Raw genomic sequence first — 23,548 nt, forward strand, 5'->3', positions numbered from 1 at the left:
CATTTTCAGATATAAGCTTCTAATTTTGTCAGAAAGTTGTTTTTATTGCAAGTTAAAGCACACTGTTAGTTAGCTAGCAAACGTTAGCTTGCTGGCTAGCTAGCTAATGTTACGTGTATGATCTGTGTAGTAATATTATTTAAATCAGAAATCCATTTGCATTGCTAGTTATAGCCTAATGTTAGCTAGGTAGCTTTAGCTTTACCCTGCAGATTCATACTACAGCTACAGCTGTGACAATGTTTGTATTGGTAGTAGTATGAGTTGGTATTATGCCGGTTCATTGTTTAGCTAGCTACATGTCTAAACGAAAGACTCCACTTCGGCCGGATTATTACATGACCCATTAAATTAGCCAGGTGTGTCTGGGGGTGATTACAGCCATCTATTGTATTTCCTGAACATGTGTACATGTCTAGACAATAGTGAATTTAGACAAGTGTTTAGACAAGTGTGTCGGGTAAGCTTCATCTAATAATGATAAAATATTTATATATTATTTTTATCTGGACACTTTCAAAGTCAGATTAGGATATAGGCCAAGGACTAGATGAAGTGTAATTTTACCTGGAGTTTTTCCTTATTGTAGGCTACTACTTAAAGCACTTTTAGTCTTGAAAGCTTTGGTTGTTTACTACACTACCTTAGTCACTCTGTTTAGCACATGGCCTGACATGACTCCTTAAAGAGATGGGTGGGGCTAAGTCTTAAGACGGTGTTAACGATGCTGAATAGGTGTAAACAAAGCTTTCCGGTAGATGTACCAAAACATTCAAGGGGGGTTATTTTTTTTAAAGAGGATTTACTACAAACTAACAGGGTGGAAAGTGAAATCAAGGACACACAGAGAATCTTAAATATAATAATAATAAATACAATAATCATGAAAAAAAAGGATAATAAGAGCGATTTTAAGTAGGATTATAAAAAAATGAAGAAAGATTTTGAATGGCTTATATTTCTCATAATTTAGAAGTTGATGAATAGCGGGGACGTGGCAAAAACGCCTTCGTCCACTAAAAACAAAATCCCCAAAATGATCTTTGAGATCCATAGCTTTTGTTTTATGCTGAATGACACCTAACTTTATATTTAAAGGCCTTTGGAATCCACATTTTACACAAAATAAGAGGTAATATTTCCTGGGGACAGAAAAGGCACTGGATTGTAGGAATGACCTAGACAAGTAAATACGTTTCATGTCTGTGTTAAGTCAGTTGCTCCATTCTAATTCCACATCCGCCATTAAAGGGCCAATGCAGGCGGTCTTTTCAAACAGCTCTTACACTAAAAGGGGATTATTATCATTTGCACAATTTCACAGTGTTATTCTAACTTCATAGGTTGGATACATATATAAAACAGAGAAAATCACGTTTTTGACTGCACTGGGCCTTTAAGACAACTAAAGCAAGAACATACATTTTCTTCAAAAAATGTACCTTTTCTAGTTCACCTCACCATTACTTTCTGTTTGTGATCTAGTTTCTCCTCAGAGGCCGGAGAACCTGAGCTGCAGGACTGAGGACCTGAGAACTGTTATCTGCACCTGGAACCCTGGTAGACCTGCTAACCTGTATGAACCCTACAAACGCACACACACCCTTCACATAAAGTGAGTCCACACACACACACACACACACACACACACACACACACACACACACACACACACACACACACACACACACACACACACACACACACACACACACACACACACACCCACCCACCCACCCACCCACCCACCCACCCACCCACCCACCCACCCAGCCAGCCAGCCAGCCAGCCAGCTCCACCCACCAGCTTCCTCTGGTGTTCTCTCTCTCAACAGATTATTAGCACGTGGAGGCATAATGATCATACTGTGTCAGTCACATCTCTTACCTCTCTCTCCACTGTGTTTGTGCAGGAACACTGGTGAGGATCCTATTAAGTGTGATGAGTGGTCCTGCAGGTTCCAGGCTGTCCCAGGCTTAGAGTGGTATCATGTCTCAGTGGTAGTCAGAAACCAGCTAGGAGAGGAGAAACAAAGCTACAGCTTCAACATCACTGACAGAGGTGAGGACAGGAAACACTGAGATAAATGTCATGCAGCTCTTATGTTACAACACTGTTTATGACTAACATTCAATGAGTAATGTTGGTGTGCACCCACAACATTGGAAAAAAAGTCTCAATTTTCTCCTATACCACCGTTAGTGTGACGACGTTTTGATCATCAGGGGTATCTAGATCATAAGATATATTCTATTTGCATGCTGTGTGTGTGAAGTGTTCCCAGTCCCAGAGGGAGTGAAAGTGAGTCCAGGGGTGACTGAAGCAAACGTGTCCTGGGTTGTGAGGGGGAACCTGTCTGGGGTGGAGCTCTTCTGCCAGGTCACAGCAGACCCAGTAGAGCCTAGGAGACCGACACGCCCGGCTGAAGCAGCAGACCTACAGAGCACATCCATGGTGAGAAAAACAATCATTGACAGGTGACAAAATGTAATTATCAATATAGCTCACACTAGCTTATCAGCTTTGACAGAATGATCTCTTGTCCATTCTGACATGTTTTTAGTGGCTATCCTTCAAATGTGTGATGTTTTGTGTAGACTGAACTACACCACACTACCACTGATGGATCAGTGGTGTATTCACAAGGAAACAAACGGAAGCAAACGGGACAAAACGGGGAAGGACCTACCTGAATTTGTCCAGTGGAAACTATTTGTTGCAAACTGTTTTCCATTGCAAAATGTTTTGCTGCAGTTTGCATTCATGAATACACCCCAGGTGTTTCACATGGGTCTGATATAAACCCAGTGACATTCTGTCATGTCCTGTGGCTGTGTTAGCATCAGGTGTGCAATGGAGGCTTGGACGAACGTTGTGATGTCAGCCTGGAGCAGCTCTCGCCCAACACCCGTTACGCCACCAGGGCGCGCTGTGCTGTGAGAGGGAACCTAGAGGGAGAGTGGACACAACCAACGCACTTCACTACCTGTGAGTTCAATCATAGTGAAGTGGTGAAGTTACTTCTTTTTGAAGGTTTATTGATGGGTTGATGAACCCTCTTCCTGCTTCTTTGTGCAGACCCCCTGGTGAGGCTGGATGTGTGGAGGAGGGTCAGACTGCTGTCCCATGGTCAGCGCAACGTCACTCTGCTCTGGACCCCGGTGAGACCTTACTGCAGGATGAGATGAAAGAGAGGAGACGAGGAGAGAAAGACATTTCAGATTATTGGTTTATTGAGTGTTGAACCCGGTCTTACATTGTGCTGATAAAATCTCAGCACATGAACATCTCTCTCTTCTCTCTTTCTCCTCAGCAATTAAGTGGCTCGGCATCTAGTGTAAAAATCCAGGGCTACAAGGTACGTTGGAGGCAGGAGGGGTCCCAGTGGATCCTGTGGAGGGACAGAGAGCAGACACAGACTGAGATCTCCATTGGCCCAGGGCAATGTGACATGATCATCCAGGCTATTATTCAGCCTGGCTCCTCCCCCCCAGGCCACATCACCATACCTCCGGTGGAGAGAATAGGTCAGTTATCAACACCTGTGGCAATAGAGGGCTCGCAGTTGCGTCACAAATCACCTAGCAAACACACCAGGCGCCATATGTTGGATGACCAGAGTCAATATGGTGTAAGTCCTCCAATCGACATGCACCTACCCTAATGCTCTGTTGCTGATGACTGGGATGAATGTAGGAGCAGATTTCAGGATCAGGACAAGACACCCTCTTTTTTGACTAATGACTATCATACGGACATGTACGGGAGAGGCCTATCTCGCTTATTTGATTATGATGATCAAAATGCTTCTTCATCAGAGTGCAACAAATGTTTGTTGTTGTTGAATGTATCAAGACACAAGGCGAGACCCAAATGCAGACACAGGAGGCAGATGGTTGGAGTCTTACAATTTTATTAATTCAAAGGGGTAGGCAAGAGAATTGTCATGGACAGGCAAAAAGGTCAAAACCAGATCAGAGTTCTGGAGGTACAGAGTGGCAGACAGGCTCATGGTCAAGGCAGGCAGAATGGTCAGGCAGGCGGGTACAAAGTCCAGAAAACAGGCAAGGTTCAAAACCGGGAGGACTAGAAAAAGGAGATTACAAAAAGCAGGAGAAAGGGAAAACACGCAGGTTGACTTGGAAACATACAAGACGAACTGGCACAGAGAGACAGGAAACACAGGGATAAATACACTGGGGAACACAAGCGACACCTGGAGGGGGTGGAGACAATAACCAGGACAGGTGAAACTGATCAGGGTGTGACAGAACGCTGTTGAACGCCGAAACCTGAACTAAAGACCTCGGTTTAAAAGCTGACAGTGTTTTTATATAATTATATTTATTTTGGATCCTGCGGCTGTTAGGCTAAGTGGCTGTGAGCGCTGCTGTCTGTCCCGGGATCCTGCCAGATTCCGCATAGGGGGAGAGACACGAATGCCCAGCTAACCTAGTTGGCTCGGCAGTCTCAAATGGAAGCCGCTATTGAACGTTTCCAGCACTACAGGAGCTGTGTTTACTTTGCTTTGTTCCGGGACAATGTGGACCCACGCTGACTTTCAATGTAGCAACTGCACAAGCTACTGGGGAGCTTGTGTAGGTTGTGTAGGTTTGCTACTTGCTTGCTAAGAGTAGCTGCTTCGCTCCTGTAGTCCTCCGCAAGCAAGTAGAAAACCTACACAAGCTACTGGGGAACCCACACCCGCCTACTTTTTCATTTTCTTCCACCCCAGTAGCCGGACTCCGCTCTGGTCTGGAAGTTTGGCCGTCGTTTCAGCTCTCCACAGCCGACTGGCCGGTGCTCGACAGGGTTCCATACCTGAAGGGGTCTCCCCCTTTCCTGGAGAACGGAGCTGTTCTCGACCCAACCAACCAACAATGGAGTTACGTCACTCGCTGTGGAAATCAAAGAAAGCGTGGTAGCAATACATGGTTATAACATCTACCCGAAAAGACAGAAATTCCGACGGGGGCGGTCTATATTCAGAACCACATTCCTGCGAAGCTTAGAGACAAACTAATGTTAAATACTGTTGAAGTAATATGGCTACATGTTCATCTTCCTCACTTAAAGCCCATTATTGTGGGAAGCTGCTATAGACCACCACGTGCTAACAGTCCGTATCTGGATAATAAGTGTGAAATCAACAGAGAAGTATATTTTCTGGGTGATTTAAATATTTACTGGCTATCATCAAGCTGCCCACTCAAGAAAAAACTTCAAACTGTAACCAGTGCCTGCAACCTGGTTCAGGTTGACAGTCAACCTACCAGGGTAGTTACAAACATCACAGGAATTAAATCATCAACATGTATTGATCACATCTATACTAATGCTGCAGAAATTTGCTTTAAAGCAGTATCCAAATCCATTGGATGTAGTGATCACAATATAGTAGCCATATCTAGGAAAACTAAAGTTCCAAAGGCTGGGCCTAATATAGGTCATACAATAAGTTTTGTAGTGATTTACATGTTGATGGTGTAAAGAATATTTGCTGGTCTGTGGTGTATAATGAGGAGCAACCAGTAGTTGCACTTGACACATTTATGAAATTGCTTATTCCAGCTACTTATAAGCAATCACCCACTAAGAAAATTACTGTAAAAACTGTTAAATCCCCTTGGATTGATGAAGAATTGAAAAAGTGTATGGTTGAGAGGAATTAGGAAAAAGGTATGGAAAGTAAATCTGGCAGCCCAACTGATTGGCAAACGCACAGCAAATGAAGAAATCACGTGTCTAAACTAAATAAAAAATTATAATAAACTATACCATGAAACAAAGATCAATTATATAAAGAATTATAGTAAAAAGCTTTGGGGCACCTTAAATGACATTTTGGGGAAAAAAAGACTACTAGGCTCCATCATTCATTGAATCATTCAAAGCCCACTGATATTGCCAACTACTTTAATTACTTTTTCATTGGCAAGGTAAGCAAACTTAGGGATGACATGCCAGCAACAAACACTGACACTGTATATCTGACAACATTTTGAAAGACAAGAATTGTACTTTTGAATTCCGTGTGGAAGAAGTGAAAAAAATGTATGTTGTCTATCAACAGTGACAAGCCACCGGAGTCCAACAATCTGGATGGAAAATTACTAAGGATAATAGCAGACGATATTGCCACTCCTATTTGCCACATCTTCAATTTAAGCCTACTAGAAAGTGTATGCCCTCAGGCCTGGAAGGAAACTAAAGTCATTCGGCTTCCCAAGAATAGTAAAGACCCCTTTCCTGGGTCAAATACCCGACCAATCAGCCTGTTACCAACCCTTAGTAAACTTCTGGAAAAAATTGTGTTTGACCAGATACAATGCTATTTCACAGTAAACAAATTGACAACAGACTTTCGGCACGCTTATAGGGAAGGACACTCAACAAGCACAGCACTTACACAAATGACTGACGATTGGCTGAGAGAAATTGATGATAAAATGATTGTGTTGGCTGTCTTGTTAGACTTCAGTGCAGCTTTTGGCATTATTGATCATGGAAAAACATATGTGTTATGACTTTACACCCTCTGCTATAATGTGGATAAAGAGTTACTTGTATAACAGAACACAGAGGGTGTTCTTCAACGGAAGACTCTCAAACATAATCCAGGTAGAATCAGGAATTCCCCAGGGTAGCTGTTTAGGCCCCTTGCTTCTTTCCATTTTTACTAATGACATACCACTGGCTTTGCATAAAGCTAGAATGTCTATGTATGCGGTAGACTCAACACTATGCATGTCAGCTACTACAGCGACTGAAATAACTGCAACTCCTAACAAAGAGCTGCAGTTAGTTTCAGAGTGGGTGGCAAGGAATAAGTTAGCCCTAAATATTTCTAAAACTAAAAGCATTGTATTTGGGACAAAACATTCATTAAACCCTAAAACTCAAATACATCTTGGAATAAATAATGTGGAAATTGAGTAAGTTGAGATCAAATCAAATTGTATTAGTCACATGCGCTGAATACAACAGGTGTAGACCTTACAGTGAAATGCTTACTTACGAGTCCCTAACCAACAGTGCAGTTTCAAAAAATACGGATAAGAATAAGAAATTAAATTAAGAAGTAATTAAAGAGCAGCAGTAAAAAAAGAACAATATATACAGTGCCGGTACAGAGTCAATGTGCGGGGGCACCGGTTAGTTGAGGTAGTATATACAGTACAATTAGGTAGAGTTAATGAAAGTGACTATGCATAGAAGACAACAGAGAGTGGCAGTGGTGTGGAGACGGGGGGAGTCTTATGGCTTAGGTAGAAGCTGTTAAGAAGCCTCTTGGACCTAGACTTGGCGCTCCCGTACCGCTTGCCGTGCGGTAGCAGAGAGAACAGTCTATGACTAGGGTGGCTGGAGTCTTTGACAATTTTTAGGGCCTTCCTCTGACACTGCCTGGTATAGTAGTCCTGGATGGCAGGAAGCTTGGCCCCAGTGATGTACTGGGCCGTTCGCACTACCCTCTGTAGTGCCTTGCAGTCAGAGGCCAAGCAGTTGCCATACCAGGCAGTGATGCAACCAGTCAGGCAGTGATGCAACCAGTCAGGATGCTCTCAATTGTGCAGCTGTAGAACCCTTTGAGGATCTGAGGACCCATGCCAAATCATTTCAGTCTCCTGAGGGGGAATAGTTTTTGTCGTGCCCTCTTCACGACTGTCATGGTGTGCGTGGACACACTTTTATCATGATGGCAAGTTGAAGTTGCTCTACTCAAATGGCACAACAGAATCATTCAGATTGACCAAAGCACAGCCAATGACACCGTCTCCTTCCATATTTAGAAAAGGGCGAAGTAGAAGTAAAAACAGATGCTGCTGCATCATTGCTCATCTTCACAGTGGGAATCCAGTCGACATGGGTGTCTTGATAGAGGTCAGCTGATGAACCTACCAAAAAGAAATGAAAAGCACACCAACTGTTAGAATATCACTTTTTCAGGTCAACTATACCATCAGGGCTTTTGATTATTTTGGTTGTGTTTAATTCATTCAGGTGTTTTGGTGTCATATAAAGATTCAATATATTGTTGGGCTGGAACAACCAATGGTCAACACAGCAGGTTGTCTTATGCCATTGAGGCATTTGTCCCATGCTGTGATGTCCATACATTTAACCTCCTCAGTTGAATAAAGTTCAAATTATCATTGGTTCAGTGCCACTGAATGTTTTGGGGAAAATAATGTCCTCCTCCAGGGTAGATGGATGTCATATTGTACAATTTGTGCATCCCCTTTTCATAGGCCTAGATTACATGGTTGCATTCGATGACAAGGTTATTTTAATTGATCTGTTGTCAGTGTCAAATCAAATCACATTTTATTTGTCACATGCGCCGAATACAACAGGTATACCTTACAGTGAAATGCTTACTTACAAGCCCTTAACCAACCATGCAGTTGTAAGAAAAATAGGTGTTAAGTATAAAATAGATAAGTAAAAAAAATATATATATTAAAGAGCAGCAGTAACATAACAGTAGTGAGGCTATATACAGGGGGTACCGGTCAAGAGTCAATCAATGTGCGGGTGCACCGGTTAGTCGAGGTAATTGAGGTAATATGTACATGTAGGTAGAGTTAAAGTTACTATGCATAGAAAATAAACAGAGAGTAGCAGCAGCGTAAAGGGGGGGGGGGGGGGGGCAATGCAAATAGTCTGGGTAGTCAACAGAGTAGGCCTAGGCTACCCTGTGATTTCCCGTATTAAAAAATATTGTTTCCAGTCATATAAAGTATAGTAAAATTGCATGTTTATCAAACGCCACATTTTTCTTGTGCAAAGGAAAGAAACGACTCTGATATAGCCTATAGGCCTACACCACCAAGCCCTCATTAATAGCCTCAATTATGACTATCCCAATCTACTCATCAAATTAGGAATAGTAGGCTTACATTAGTATGCAAGTGCAATGATAGATGCATGCAATGCTTTATTAAAGGTTAACTTTTATGGTGAAAAAATTGCTTCCCCAAAACTTGAAACTCATGCACTGCCTATGTAAGAGACTCATGCTAATAGCTAGACTACAAGTTTTTTAACTAGCTAATGTTGGCTAACTTGGTCTTGTTTTTAACACCTGGTTAGCATAACAGCTAACAACTAAACTTGAAATCAGACTTACCAGTGATGAAATGATCGGAGCAGACCCTGTAATGACAGCTGTCTGGGTTCAGGTCTTGACAGGCAAAACAGTTTATTTGCTTTTCTGACAGTTCTTGAGACTTATCTCCTCGGTGTAAAATTTTTTAGGCACTGTTATCATGCAATTTGGGGTAGCCACTCAGCTGTTGATGTCGTAAGAATTCATGTGGTGGTCTTCCAACATGGCCGCCAGGAGGCGTCGTACGTCACCTGCAAGCCCTCTATACCTGCCTGCTTTGTGCCAACACCTGTTCCAAAACGGCTGTACCAACATATTTTCCAATTCTTGTGCTGATACCAGTGCTGATAACTGAGCCAACATTCTTGTCTTACTGCTGTTACAGTTGTACACAGGTTGCTCTTCTTTGGGCCTACAGCAGTTCTGTGAGTGAGACTGTCTCTAGCTCTCTTATTGTCTTTCATCCAGAGTATCTTCGGAATGCCACGCGTGTGAGTGGCAGTGCCAGTGGAGGCTTCCACCTCATCTGGAAAGAGCAGGAAGCTGTCACTTGTGGGTACACTGTGGAGTGGTGCACAGTGGGAAGCGGAGTTTCCTGCACTCTGCAATGGAGGAGGGTGCCAGTGGGAAACACATCAGTGTCCCTACCAGCAGGTATCACACAACAGGTTTACACACACCACCATTACCCTTGTAGGTAACATTTTACATGAAGTTGCTATGTAGTAATACTGTAATTACAGTAGTAACAAAGAAAAGGGAAACTGTCCAAAATCTATTTCAACTTAAAGCCTACTGGCACTACCTTTTAGTTACAATATTTATATTTTGCAGGGGATTTTAAAGCGGGTCATAGGTACACCTTTGATATATATGGCTGCACTGACGAAGGAGACAAACTACTGGGGATCCGCACTGGCTACTCCCAGGAACTCAGTGAGTGGGTTACATTGTGATTATGTGTTGTGACAAGTAAGATATGGGTTGTGAAAGTTGTAGGGGATGTCTCTCTCTCTCATGTTTAACCCCTTCCCCTCTCTTTCTCTCTTCCTCCTTTCTCTCAACCTATAGAGCCTGTCCAGTCTCCCAGGCTGGTTGAGCCCATTAGAACAACTTCATCTTCTGTGACACTGGAGTGGCGTTACCATGAGGACGACCACTCTCACCCAGGGTTCATCACTGGTTACTTGGTAACCATGCACAAGACAGGGTCTCAGAGGTCACCAGGTCATGTGCCAAGTGGGTATCATCAATGTCAACATGGGGTAACAAGCAATTCAATTTAAAAGAAGTCATGAGAGGATTTGTTCCTCTGACACAGTGTTTCCTGTATCTAGGTCATTTTACCAAGACAGTGGCGGACCCCCACAATAAGTCTCTAACCATAGTAGGATTGCAGGAGCACCAGAAGTACACCTTCCATCTGAGTGCACTCACTAATGTTGGACCAGGCCCGCAAACTACTGTAACTGTCAAGACCCAGACAATCCGTGAGTCAAACTCCGGCTGGAGCACTCTAGGGGAAGGGGCAGGGGCAGACTGGCTCATACTGAAATGTATTAATTAAACCTCTTAAACGTTAAGTCCCTTATATAGGGGACTTTGAGTGGTTCTGGACTGGTTTCAGACCAACTTTTCTGTGTACAGAACGTTCTGTGAACGGCACAGCACACCGTGAAAGCTCTGGTTGTCCCGCTTCACATGCCGCTCTGTCATAAGTTATATGAAATGGTGCCAATTTTGCACGGTCACTAAGTATGATCATATTTATTTGACAGTTATAAGAGAAGTGAAAATATTATAGTAAGTTATTTATAATTTGATTGTTACTATATTTAGAAAGCATTTCAATCATTTCATGCCCTATTCCCCCGCTTCCGTGTCCTCAAAAGTGACTACACCTCAGCAATGTATACATATTTTTTACCAGAAAGGGGAGATTTTGATCTTTCAATAATTACTAGGTATTGTTTATGGCTCTCTCAAGATAAATAATAACTTTTGGGTATGTCTATTTAGGTGGAATTCTACATTTTGACAAAATTTTACCTGTAAAATAAAGCCTAATGTCCCGTAGGCACACAATTATGTGGTGTGTTGCTCACTCTTTTTAAATCTGAAAGCACATTTGTATTTTAGATCATGACATTCTGAGCCCAGTAGTAATGACCTGGTGTTACAGTATGTGCTGCTGTGTCCTGTGACAGCCTCTATTCTCCTGGCTAAGATCTTAACTCCTCTCCTGCTGCTGTTGGGGCTCGCCATCCTCCTGTGTCTATTCTGGAAAATGTGAGAAGCTTTAAACACTATCCATTCAACATTATCATGCACAATTTATTTTTCAAGATTAACATTTGTCCTCCATACCACTATGTCATCCTTAACAGTCAATGTGTAATGTGAACCCTGTCTAACCTCTGTGGCTATCCTCCAGGCTGAGGAGTTGTATAGTGGAGCTGTTTGGGTACCCGGCTGGGATGAACATCAAACCAATTGAACTGGACCGCCACCTACATGAGGTACCGTGCAGTTCTGTTCAGGCTTTCATATGTCTCATGTGTCTGAAGTTGATGAGTACTGCCTCTTTGTCCGAGGTGTTTTCTCTAATTTGGATTTACCTTAAACAGATGAGAATAAACGGATGTACAGTATGTTATAGTCACAATTATTGTTTTGCAATCTGATAGAATGACTGTGCAACTTCTCGCCTGATTCCATTCATCCTCTATTCTGTCCATCACATCTACAGACCAGTGAGAGGCTGCGGTGTCTCAAGGTGGGGGACTGTGTCTGCAGTGACATCGAGATCCTGAGCGTCAGGCCAAACATGTCAGAGAGGACGCCTCTCATTCACCCCAAACTCCCCCACCTTTCTTCCTCTTCCCCCACCATTCCCTCCTCTTCATTCTGCCCTGTGCACCCTTCCTCCTACTCTTCATCCATGTCTTCCTCCTTGCCCTCCCTCTCACCTTCCTGCTCATCCTCTTCTACTCAACACCTGCACCAAAAAGGGTACTGTCCACAGTCACCCACAGAAGTCTGGGATAGCTCAGTCCAGACAAGCCTCACCAACAGAAGTTTTTTCCCCTCTGTGGGGGCGGAGCAATCCATTGAGCTGAAACCAATCAGAGTCACAGACAGCAGTGACATCTCCAGCTCACCAATCAAGCTCTCCAATCTCATCACCAGCGAGCCTTCTGAGGGGCCGCAGTTACAACCAGGGGCATTATTGGAGAAGATTGATGGATACATCACCACTGACTCATTAGTTAAGTCAATGACTGCATATATGAATGGACAAAGCCATTGATTACATGACACCATTCATTCCTATGTGAAGACTTAATAGCGCACTGAAGCCAAATTAAGTCAGTCATGTAGACATACCATGCTCAGTTTGAGCTACTCCAGGAAGTGACGTTGCAGGGTAGCTTAGTGCTGCCCCTCTCATTGAGTAACTCAACTTGAAGCCCGACCGGTGTCGGCTGCCACTAGCAACTAAATTATACTTCTAAATCAAATCAAATTGTATTTGTCACATGCAACAGGTATACTTTACCTTGAAATGCTTACTTACGAGATCCAAGATGGCGTAGCAGTCAGACGTCTTTGGCTTTGTCCTGTCCCTTGTATACTGTATATCTTTTTACATCTTTTTCTTCACATATCTTTTTTAAATATTTTCCTAAACAGCAACTTCTAAATACTATCCTGCAACACGCCTCACCCAATGTGGCGTGGATCTGCTTTTTTTTCTAAAGCATTTCTATTTACTTCGGATCTGGAATCCCTCAACTGAAGATAGCCAGCCAACTACCTACCAGCTATCAGTTAGCAAACCACTGCTAGCGGTCATCAGCTAACCTTTAGCTCGGAAAGCTCTCGTCAGTTCGAACAACGTGACTCAAACCAGAGCATAACGGACCTATTTCACTCCATATCACCGGATTCCTACTGCAAACTCTGAACATTTTCATCTGGATCTTCGCAGCTAGCTAACCGCAATCCCGGGTGACCACTCCTGGCTAGCGTTTCCATCCCGGAGCAAGCACCAATTAGCCTGAAGCTAGCCCGGCCAGGGCTCCTGTGCTACCACCGAAGCCCACTCCTGGGCTACAATATCCGGACCCCTTCTACTACCGGTACGGGGCACAGAACCCCGCCGATCCTCTACGACTGGAATACCGACATAATCTGCCCGAGGACTCCAACAGGCCCCTCAGGCGTGACGCCCGCTGAAGGCCCATTCTGCTAATCTGCTAGGCCTGCTAGCTACCTAGAGCTACCTGGAACCCTACTAATTCCACGACTGGTCTATCGACGTCACTGCACGAAGAGGCAAAAACAGACTTACCCCCATCGCGACGTCCCCCAAAGGCTAACTTGCTAGCCCCAGTCTGCTAACTGCTAGCTTGCCAGCCCCGGTCTGCTAACTGCTAGCTTGCCTGCCCCGGTTTTCTAACTGCTAGCTTGCCTTCCCCGGTCTGCTAACTGCTAGCTTGTTTAGCCCCGGCCTACTAACTGTTAGCTTGTTAGTATCGGCCTGCTAACTGTCTGAATCGACGTGTCCCCAGTCAGCCCAACCACTCACTGGACCCATATGTTCACTTGGCTACACATGCCTCTCTCTAATATCAATATGACTCGTCCATTACTGTCCTGGTTAGTGATTACAATCTTATTTCACTGTAGAGCCTCTAGCCCTGCTCAATATGCCTTAACCAACCATGTTGTTCCACCTCCTACATATGCGATGACATCACCTGGTTTAAACGTCTCTAGAGACTATATCTCTCTCATCATTACTCAATGCCTAGGTTTACCTCCAATGCACTCACATCCTACCTAACATTTGTCTGTACACTATGCCTTGAATCTATGCTATCGAGCCCAGAAACCTGCTCCTTTTACTCTTTGTTCCGAACGTGCTAGACAGCCAGTTCGTATAGCATTTAGCCGTACCCTTATCTTACTTCTCCTCTGTTCCTCTGGTGATGTAGAGGTTAATCCAGGTCCTGCAGTGCCTAGCCCCACTCCCACTCCCCAGGTGCTGTCATTTGTTGACTTCTGTAACCGTAAAAGCCTTGGTTTCATGCGTGTTAACATTAGAAGCCTAATCCCTAAGTTTGTTTTACTCACTGCTTTAGCACACTCTGCAAACCCGGATGTCTTAGCCGTGTCTGATTCCTGGCTTAGGAAAACCACAAAAAAAACTGAAATCTCCATCGCAAACTATAACATTTTCCGCCAAGATAGAACTGCCAAAGCGGGCGGTTTTGCAATCTACTGCAAAGATAGCCTGCAGAGTTCTGTATTACTATCCAAGTCTGTACCCAAACAATTCGAGCTTCTACTTCTAAAAATGCCCCTTTCCAGAAACAAGTCTCTCACCGTTGCCGCTTGCTATAGACCTCCCTCTGCCCCCAGCTGTGCCCTCGATACCATATGTGAATTGATTGCCCCCCATCTATCTTCTGAGCTCGTGCTGCTAGGTGACCTAAACTGGGACATGCTTAACACCCCGGCCATCCTACAATCTAAGCTTGATGCCCTCAATCTCACACAAATTATCAATGAACCTACCAGGTACAACTCCAAATCCGTAAACACGGGCACCCTCATAGATGCCATCCTAACTAACTCACCCATCAAATACACCTTTGCTGTTTTCAATCAAGATCTCAGCGATCACTGCCTCCTTGCCTGCATCCGTAATGGGTCTGCGACCAAACGACCACCCCTCATCACTGTCCCTAAAACAGGCCTTTCTAATCGACCTGGCCGGGGTATCCTGGAATGACATTGACCTCATCCCTTCAGTAGATGATGCCTGGCTATTCTTTAAAAGTGCCTTCCTCACCATCTTAAATAAGCATGCCCCATTCAAAAAATGTAGAACTAGGAATAGATATAGTCCTTGGTTCACTCCAGACCTGTCTGCCCTTGACCAGCACAAAAACATCCTGTGGCGTTCTGCATTAGCATCGAATAGCCCCCGTGATATGCAACTTTTCAGGGAAGTTAGGAACAAATATACACAGGCAGTTAGGAAAGCTAAGGCTAGCTTTTTTCAAACAGAAATTTGCATCCTGTAGTACTAACTCAAAAAGTTCTGGGACAATGTAAAGTTCATGGAGAATAAGAGCACCTCCTCCCAGCTGCCCACTGCTCTGAGGCTAGGAAACAGTGTCACCACCGATAAATCGACTATAATTGAGAATTTCAATAAGCATTTCTCTACAGCTGGCCATGCTTTCCACCTAGCTTCCCCTACCCCGGTCAACTGCCTCGGGCCGACTCTCTTCTCTGTATACATCAATGATGTTGCTCTTGCTGCTGGTGATTCTCTGATACACCTCTACACAGACGACACCATTCTGTATACTTCTGTCCCCTCTTTGGACACTGTGTTAACTAACCTCCAGACGAGCTTCAATGCCATACAACTCTCCTTCCGTGGCCTCCAACTGCTCTTAAACGCAAGTTAAACTAAATGTATTCTATTCAACCGATCACTGCCCGCACCTGCTCGCCCGTCCAGCATCACTACTCTGGACGGCTCTGACTTAGAATACGTGGACAACTACAAATACCTAGGTGTCTGGTTAGACTGTAAACTTTCCTTCCAGACTCACATTAAGCATCTCCAATCCAAAATTAAATCTAGAATCGGCTTCCTATATCGTAACAAAGCATCCTTCACTCATGCTACCAAACACACCCTCGTAAAACTGACCATCCTACCGATCCTCGACTTTGGTGATGTCATCTATAAAATAGCCTCCAACACTCTACTCAACAAACTGGATGCGGTCTATCACAGTGCCATCCGTTTTGTCACCAAAGCCCCATACACTACCCACCATTAAGACCTGTATGCTCTCGTTGGTTGGCCCTCGCTTCATACTCATCGCCAAACCCACTGGCTACAGGTTATCTACAAGTCTCTGCTAGGTAAATCCCCGGCTTATTTCAGCTCACTGGTCACCATAGCAGCACCCACTCGTAGCACGTGCTCCAGCAGGTATATCTCACTGGTCACCCCCAAAGCCAATTCCTCCTTTGGTCGTCTTTCCTTCCAGTTCTCTGCTGCCAAGACTGGAAAGAATTGCAAAAATCTCTAAAGCTGGAAACACTTATCTCCCTCACTAGCTTTAAGCACCAGCTGTCAGAGCAGCTCACAGATTACTGCACCTGTACATAGCCTATCTATAATTTAGCCCAAACAACTACCTCTTCCCCTACTGTATTTATTTAGCTCCTTTGCACCCCATTATTTATATTTCTACTTTGCACATTCTTCCACTGCAAATCTACCATTCCAGTGTTTTACTTGCTATATTGTATTTACCTCGCCACCATGGCCTTTTTTTTTGCCTTTACCTCCCTTTTCTCACCTTATTTGCTCACATTGTATATAGACTTATTTTCCTACTGTATTATTGACTGTATGTTTTGTTTATTCCATGTGTAACTCTGTGTTGTTGTGTGTGTCGAATTGCTATGCTTTATCTTGGCCAGGTCGCAGTTGCAAATGAGAACTTGTTCTCAACTAGCCTACCTGGTTTTAAATAAAGGTGAAAAAAAATATATATGAGCCCTTAACCAACAATTCAGTTAAAAAGTGAGAAAAAAATGCAAATAAGAAAGAAAAAAAAGGAAATAGTAAAACAATAAAAGAACAGTAAAGAGGATATACAGGGAGTACCGGTACCGAGTCAATGTGCAGGGGTATTAGGTAGTTGAGATAATTGAGATCAGTGGTTTAAAGTACTACTTAAGTAGTTTTTTGGGGTATCTGTACCTTACTTCACTATTTATATTTTTGGCAACTTTTACTTTTACTTCACTACATTCCAAAATAAAATAATGTACTTTTTACTCCATACATTTTCCCTGACACCCAAAAGTACTTGTCACATTTTGACAGGAAAATGGTCCAATTCACACACTTATCAAGAGAACATTCCTGGTCATCCCTAATGCCTCTGATCTGGCGTCAGAGGCATTAGGGATGACCAGGAAGTCACTAAACACAAATGCTTTGTTTGTAAATGATGTCTGAGTGTTGGAGTGTGCCCCTGGCTATCTGTCCCCCAAAAATTGTGCAGTCTGTTTTGCTGAATATAAGGGACTTGAAATTATTTATACTTTTATTTTTTTATCTATTTTTGTGATTACATTTACTTTTGATGCTAAAGTATATTTAAAACCAAATACTTTTAGACCTTTACTAAAGTAGTATTTTACTGGGTGACTTTCACTTTTACTTGAGTCATTTTCTAGTAAGGTATCTTTACTTTTACTCAAGTATGACATTTGAGTACTTTCTCCATTACTGATTTAAATACTCTGTAAATGTAGGTAAGGGTAAAAGTGTCTAGGCAATCAGGATAGATAATAAACAGCATATCAGCAGCGTATATGAAGAGTGTGAAAGTGTGTCTAAGTGTGTGTCTGTGTGGCATCAATATGTATGTGTGTGTGTGTATTTTGTGTGTGTGAGTGCATGTAGTGTGTGTGTGTGTGTGTGTGTGTGTGTGTGTGTGTGTGTGTGCTTGTGTGCTTGTGTGTGTGTGTCTTGGAGTGTCAGTATAGTAGTTGTGAGTGTATACAGAGCCAATGTAAGAATGTAAGTGCTAAATAAATGGGGGGGGGGGGGGAGGTATAATGCAAATAGTCTGGGTTTTCCATTTGAATCAGATCAGGAGCCTGGGCCAATTGTGCACCACCCTATGGGACTCCCGATAACGGCCGGTTGTGATACAGGCCGGGATCGAACCCGGGTCTGTAGAGACGGCTCTAGCACCGCTGCACCACTCGGGAGGCCCCGGGACAGAAGATTTTTATGCACTTCAGCACTCTGTGGTCCCGTTCTGTTAGCTTGTGTGGCCTACCACTTCTTGGCGGAGCCGTTGTTGCTCCTAGACGTTTCAACTTAACAATAAATAGCACTTACAGTTGACCAGGGCAGCTCTAGCAGGGAAGAAATGTGATGAACTGACTTGACTTACTGACTGCTAATGTTTGTCTATGGAGATTGCATGTCTGTTTGCTCGATTTTATACACCTGTCAGTAACGGGTGTAGCTGAAATAGCCGAATCCACTAATTTGAAGGCGTGTCCACATACTTTTGTAAATATAGTGTACATCTGGTGTGTTAGAAGCAATTATTGGTACCATGATTGTCTTCTAAGTATTATTTTGTTTATACAAAGACAGACCACGAAGATTGCCATTTTTCCATTCACTATAATGTGGGATCCTGTTTTCTGCAAACAATGCCTAAAGTACCGCGGTCAGCCTTGAACTTCCGTTCTTCAGTGGGAGGGGGCAGTCGTTCTCCCCTGAGTTAAGTAGTCAGTCTGATTCTGAAAGGTCAAGGGTCAAGATCTGTTGATGGGATATTTTGCTGGGAAGATGACAAGATGATGTATGTACAACGTGTAGGGTTCAAATAACACTTTAAATAATTTGAGCTGCTCTGACAAAAGTGGGTTGGACCAAAGTTTTTACTGTGGTTTTTATGCTTTTATGGTGATGTCCTGATTTGTACTAGTGCCATGCACCCCAGAGTACTTCCATTATTTGAACCTGGACTGTGTGTTGTTGTGTTTAGGGCAATGAATAATGTGCATAATGCATTCTATTTATATTGTGTAACTATATCTCATGTAAATAGACTCATTCACTTTCTCAGGTAAAGCATGTTAAATCCATTAGGCATGTTAAATCCATGCCAACATCACTACCACACCATCAGCTCCATGCTCTTAAGCAAATATGATTGTCAGTAGAAATGTATCCGTTAGCATTTTGAGGACCTTCAGATCTACACAGCTTACTCAATACTCATGTAACTCATACTCATATTCCTCTCTCCACATTGTCAATCTGCAGCGCAGACTTTTGAAAAGGTTGTGGTTGTGAAACCGAGAGAATATTGCCTCAACAGGCTGATTAGCCAACATCCACTCAGTATCAAATGGAAGATCTAAGGGGAAATGGCTCAATACAAACCGCTGGGGTGAATCGTAAATGCAACTTCAATAATATCTATTTAAGGTCTATCTAAGCTACTGTATACTCTCACATAGGGGCTAGGCTTGAGGGTTAATTGTAGCCTTGATTATTTTTTAACAGTCGTTACAGTTCATTAACCAAATAAATAAATTCAAGTGTTTTTTGTCACACGCGCCAAATACAACAGGTGCAGACTTTACCGTGAAATGCTTACTTGCGAGCCTTTTACCAACAATTCAGAGTTAAAAAGCAAGAAAAAAATGCAAATAAAGAAAAAAAGGGAAATAGTAACTCAATAAAAGAACAATAACGAGGATATATACAAGAAGTACTGGTACCGAGTCAATGTGCAGGGGTATGAGATAGTTGAGGTAATTGAGATATGTACACTGCAGTTCAAAAGTTTGGGGTCACTTAGAAATGTCCTTGTTTTTGAAAGAAAAGCACATTTTTGGTCCATTAAAATAACATCAAATTGATCAGAAATACAGTGTAGACATTGTTAATGTTGTAAATGACTATTATAGCTGGAAATTACAATTTTTTTATGGAATATCTACATAGGGGTACAGAGGCCCATCATCAGCAACCATCATTCCTGTGTTCCAATGGCACGTTGTGTGAGCTAATCCAAGTTTATCATTTTAAAAGGCTAATTTGTAATTAGAAAACCCTTTTGCAATTATGTTAGCACGCTGAAAACTGTTGTCCTGATTAAAGAAGCAATTAAACTGGCCTTCTTTAGACTAGTTGAGTATCTGGAGCATCAGCATTTGTGGGTTCAATTACAGGCTCAAAATGGCAAGAAACAATTAACTTTCTTCTGAAACTCGTCAGTTTATTCTTGTTCTGAGAAATGAAGGCAATTCCATGCGAGAAATTGCCAAGAAACTGAAGATCTCGTACATAGACTCATTCATTTTCTCAGTTAAAGTACGTTAAATCCATGCCAACATCACGTCCACAGCCATCAGCTCCTTGCTCTTAAGCAAATATGATCGTCTGTAGAAATGTATCCTTTAGCAATTTGAGGACCTTCAGATCAACACAGTGTACTCAATACTCATATTCCTCTCTCCACATTGCTCATCTGCAGTGCAGACATTTGAAAAGGTTGTAGTTGTGAAACCGAGAGAATATTGCCTCAACAGGCTGATTAGCCAACATCCTCTCGGTATCAAATGGAAGATCTGAGGGGAAATGGCTCAATACAAACCCCTGGGGTGAATGTGAATCGTGAATGCAACTCTTCAATCATATCTTTCTCAGGTCTATCTAAGCTACTGTATACTCTCATATAGGGGCTAAGTTCGAGGATTAATTGTAGCCTACATATTTTTTAACAACCGTTACACTTCATAAACAAAATAAATAAAATTTTATTTGTCATGCGCCGAATACAATAGGTGTAGACCTTACTGTGAAATGCTTACTTACAAGCCCTTAACAAACAATGCACTTAAGAAATAGAGTTTAAAAAATATTGACTAAATAAACTCAAGTGGAAAAAATAGAATCAAATCAAAAAGTAACACAAGAAAATGACATAACAATAACAAGGCTATATACTGGGGGTACCAGTACCGAGTCAATGTGCTGGGGTACAGGTTAGTCGAGGTAATTTTCTAAGAGACTATGCATAGATAATAAACAGTGAGTAGCAGCAGTGTAAAAACAAAGGGGGATCAATGTAAATAGTCCGTGTGGACATTTGATTAATTGTTCAGCATTTTTATGGCTTGCAGGTAGAAGCTGTTAATACTTTAGGTGATTAGATGTAATTTCATGCAACCTGGAATCAGGGGTACACGTAACATATTAAATGTAAATCCAGCACAATCCAATTAGTATAATATGTTATCTTTCATATGGTATGCATTCATGTGTGGATGTCCATCATCCATTTTCTATGATATGTTACGAATTCCAATTTGCTGTGGCTAATCCTTGGGGTCCACCTCACCAACAAACTATCATGGTCTAAACACACCAAGACAGCCGTGAAGAGGGCACAACAATGCATATTCCCCCTCAGGAGACGGAAAAGATTTGGCATGGCTCCTCAGATCCTCAGAAATGTCTACAGCTGCACCATCGAGAGCCTCTGACCAGAAAGGCACTGCAAAGGGTAGTGTGTGCGGCCTAGTACATCACTGGGGCCAAGCTTCCTGCCATCCTGGACCTCTATAACAGGCGATGTCAGAGGAAGGCCCAAAATATTGCCAAAGACTCCGGCCACCCTAGTCATAGACTGTTCTCTCTACTACTGCATGACAAGCGGTAACGGAGCACCAAGTCTAGGTCCAAAAGGCTTCTTAACAGCTTCTAACCCCAAGACATAAGACTCCTGAACAGCTAATCAAATGGCTACCTGGACTATTTGCATTGTACCCTCCACCTCCATTTTTACGCTGCTGCTACCCTCTGTTTATTATCCATGCATAGTCACTTCACCTCTACCTACATGTACATATTACCTCGACTAACCGGTGCCCCCGCATATTGACTCTGTATCGGTTCCCCCTGTATATAGCCTCGCTAGTGTTATTTTATTGTTGCTCCTTAATTATTAGTTATTTTTACATTTTTCTTATTTAACATTTATTTTTATTTTTTTCTTTCTTTATTTATTTATTTTTTCTTAAAACTGCATTGTTGGTTGAGGGCTTGTAAGTAAGCATTTCACTGTAAGGTCTACACCTGTTGTATTCGGGCGCATGTGACAAATACGATTTGATTTGATTTAATTTAGCTAGGTGGATAATGCTAACATGTGGATTTTTTCATTGTTTATTTAACACAATACCACAGGCCTTTTTTTGAGGTCCTAATTGTGCCCTAGTACCGGGGCCTGAAAGCCACAGAGTCAAATCAAATCTAAATCAAATTTTATTGGCGGCGTACACATATTTTTCAGATGTTATCGCAGGTGCAGCGACATGCTTATGTTTCTAGCTCCAATAGTGCAGTAATAAATAACAAAACAATACAATACCCTGAGTCAAAATAATTCAAATAAAGAAATATAAAATATCAGAAAGAGCAATGTCAGAGTCTGGCATTGGTGTGAAATAGACAGTATGGAAAGGATATGAATAGAAAAAGCTGTGTACTGTACAGCAGCAGTTACATAGGCTAGAATAGAGTATATAAATATGAAGCAGGTAAAACATGCAAACATTATTAAAGTGACCAGTGTTCAATGACTATGTACATAGGGCAGCAGTTTCTATGGTGCAGGGTAAAGCATCGGGTTGTAGCCGGCTAGTAACAGTGACTAAAGTTTATCACAGGTTAGTTGGTGGAGGCTGGCTAGTGGTGACTATTTAACAGTCTGATGGCCTGGAGATAGAAGCTGGTTTTCAGTCTGTTGGTCCCAGCTTTGATGCACCTGTACTGTCTCAACCTTCTAGTTGGTAACGGGGTGTCTCGGGTGGCTGACATCCTTGATGATCTTCTTGGCCTTCCTGTGACAGCGGGACTGTAGATTTCCTGGAAGGTAGGCAGTGTGCCCTCGGTGATGCATTGGGCTGACCACACCATCCTCTGGAGAACCCTGCGGTTGCAGACAGTGAAATTGCAAAATACAGCCTGACCGGATGCTCCCAATGGTGCATCCGTACAGGTTCGTGGGAGTCTTAGGGGCCAAACCAAAATCCTTCAGCCTCCTGGGGTTGAAGAGGCACTGTTGCACCTTCTTTGCCACACTGTTTGTGTGAATGGACCATTTCAGTGATATGCATGCTGAGGAACTTGAACCTTTTCACACTCTTGATATGAATGGGGGAGTACTCACTCTGCTCTCTGCTGAAGTCCATGATCAGCTCCTTTGTTTTGTTGACATTGAGGGAGAAGTTATTTTTCTGGCACCACTTCGCCAGGGCTCTGAACTTCTCCCTGTAGGCTTTCTCATATTTGTTGGTAATCAGGCCTAACACTGTTGTGTGGTCAGCAAACGTGATCATTGAGTTGGAGAAGTGTGTGGCCACACAGTCATGGGTGAACAGGAGTACAGGAGGGGGCTGAGCACATGTCATTGTGGGGCCCCTGTGTTGAGGATCAGTGTGGCAGAGGTGTTGTTGCCTACCTTCACCACCTGGGTACAGGATCCAGTTGCACAGGGCAGGGTTCAGACCCAGTGCTTAGTGATGAGCTTGGAGGGCACTGTGGGGTTGAAGGCTGAGCTGTAGTCAATAAACAGCATTCTTACATAGGTATTCCTCTTGTCCAGATGGGATAGGGCAGTGTGCAGTGCGGTGGCGATTGTGTCATCAATGGATTTGTTGGGGCAGTACGCAAATTGTAGTTGGTCTTGAGTGCCGGGGAAGGTGGAGATTAAATAATCCTCATCTAGCCTCTCAAAGCCCTTCACGATGACAGAAGTAAGTGCTACGGGGCGATAGTCATTTAGTTTA

At 42.9% G+C, this 23,548-nt stretch overlaps 1 protein-coding gene across 3 annotated transcripts in view; it reads left to right on the forward strand.

The window, feature by feature from the left end:
- Positions 1-17,528, forward strand: part of osmr (oncostatin M receptor) — a 29,836-nt gene extending 12,308 nt beyond the window's left edge. For all 3 annotated transcript variants that reach the window (XM_071400065.1, XM_071400064.1, XM_071400063.1), the window contains 13 exons: positions 1,486-1,615; positions 1,913-2,061; positions 2,276-2,454; positions 2,841-2,988; positions 3,079-3,161; positions 3,314-3,527; positions 9,578-9,763; positions 9,944-10,045; positions 10,181-10,348; positions 10,447-10,599; positions 11,317-11,398; positions 11,544-11,628; positions 11,859-17,528. In XM_071400065.1, the coding sequence (XP_071256166.1) occupies positions 1,486-1,615; positions 1,913-2,061; positions 2,276-2,454; positions 2,841-2,988; positions 3,079-3,161; positions 3,314-3,527; positions 9,578-9,763; positions 9,944-10,045; positions 10,181-10,348; positions 10,447-10,599; positions 11,317-11,398; positions 11,544-11,628; positions 11,859-12,419 (2,240 nt within the window). In that variant the 3' untranslated portion in view covers positions 12,420-17,528. The remainder of the gene's footprint in view (positions 1-1,485; positions 1,616-1,912; positions 2,062-2,275; positions 2,455-2,840; positions 2,989-3,078; positions 3,162-3,313; positions 3,528-9,577; positions 9,764-9,943; positions 10,046-10,180; positions 10,349-10,446; positions 10,600-11,316; positions 11,399-11,543; positions 11,629-11,858) is intronic.
- Positions 17,529-23,548: the final 6,020 nt, after the last annotated feature.

Source organism: Salvelinus alpinus, chromosome 5, assembly GCF_045679555.1.
Source record: "Salvelinus alpinus chromosome 5, SLU_Salpinus.1, whole genome shotgun sequence".
Taxonomy (NCBI): Eukaryota; Metazoa; Chordata; class Actinopteri; order Salmoniformes; family Salmonidae; genus Salvelinus; species Salvelinus alpinus.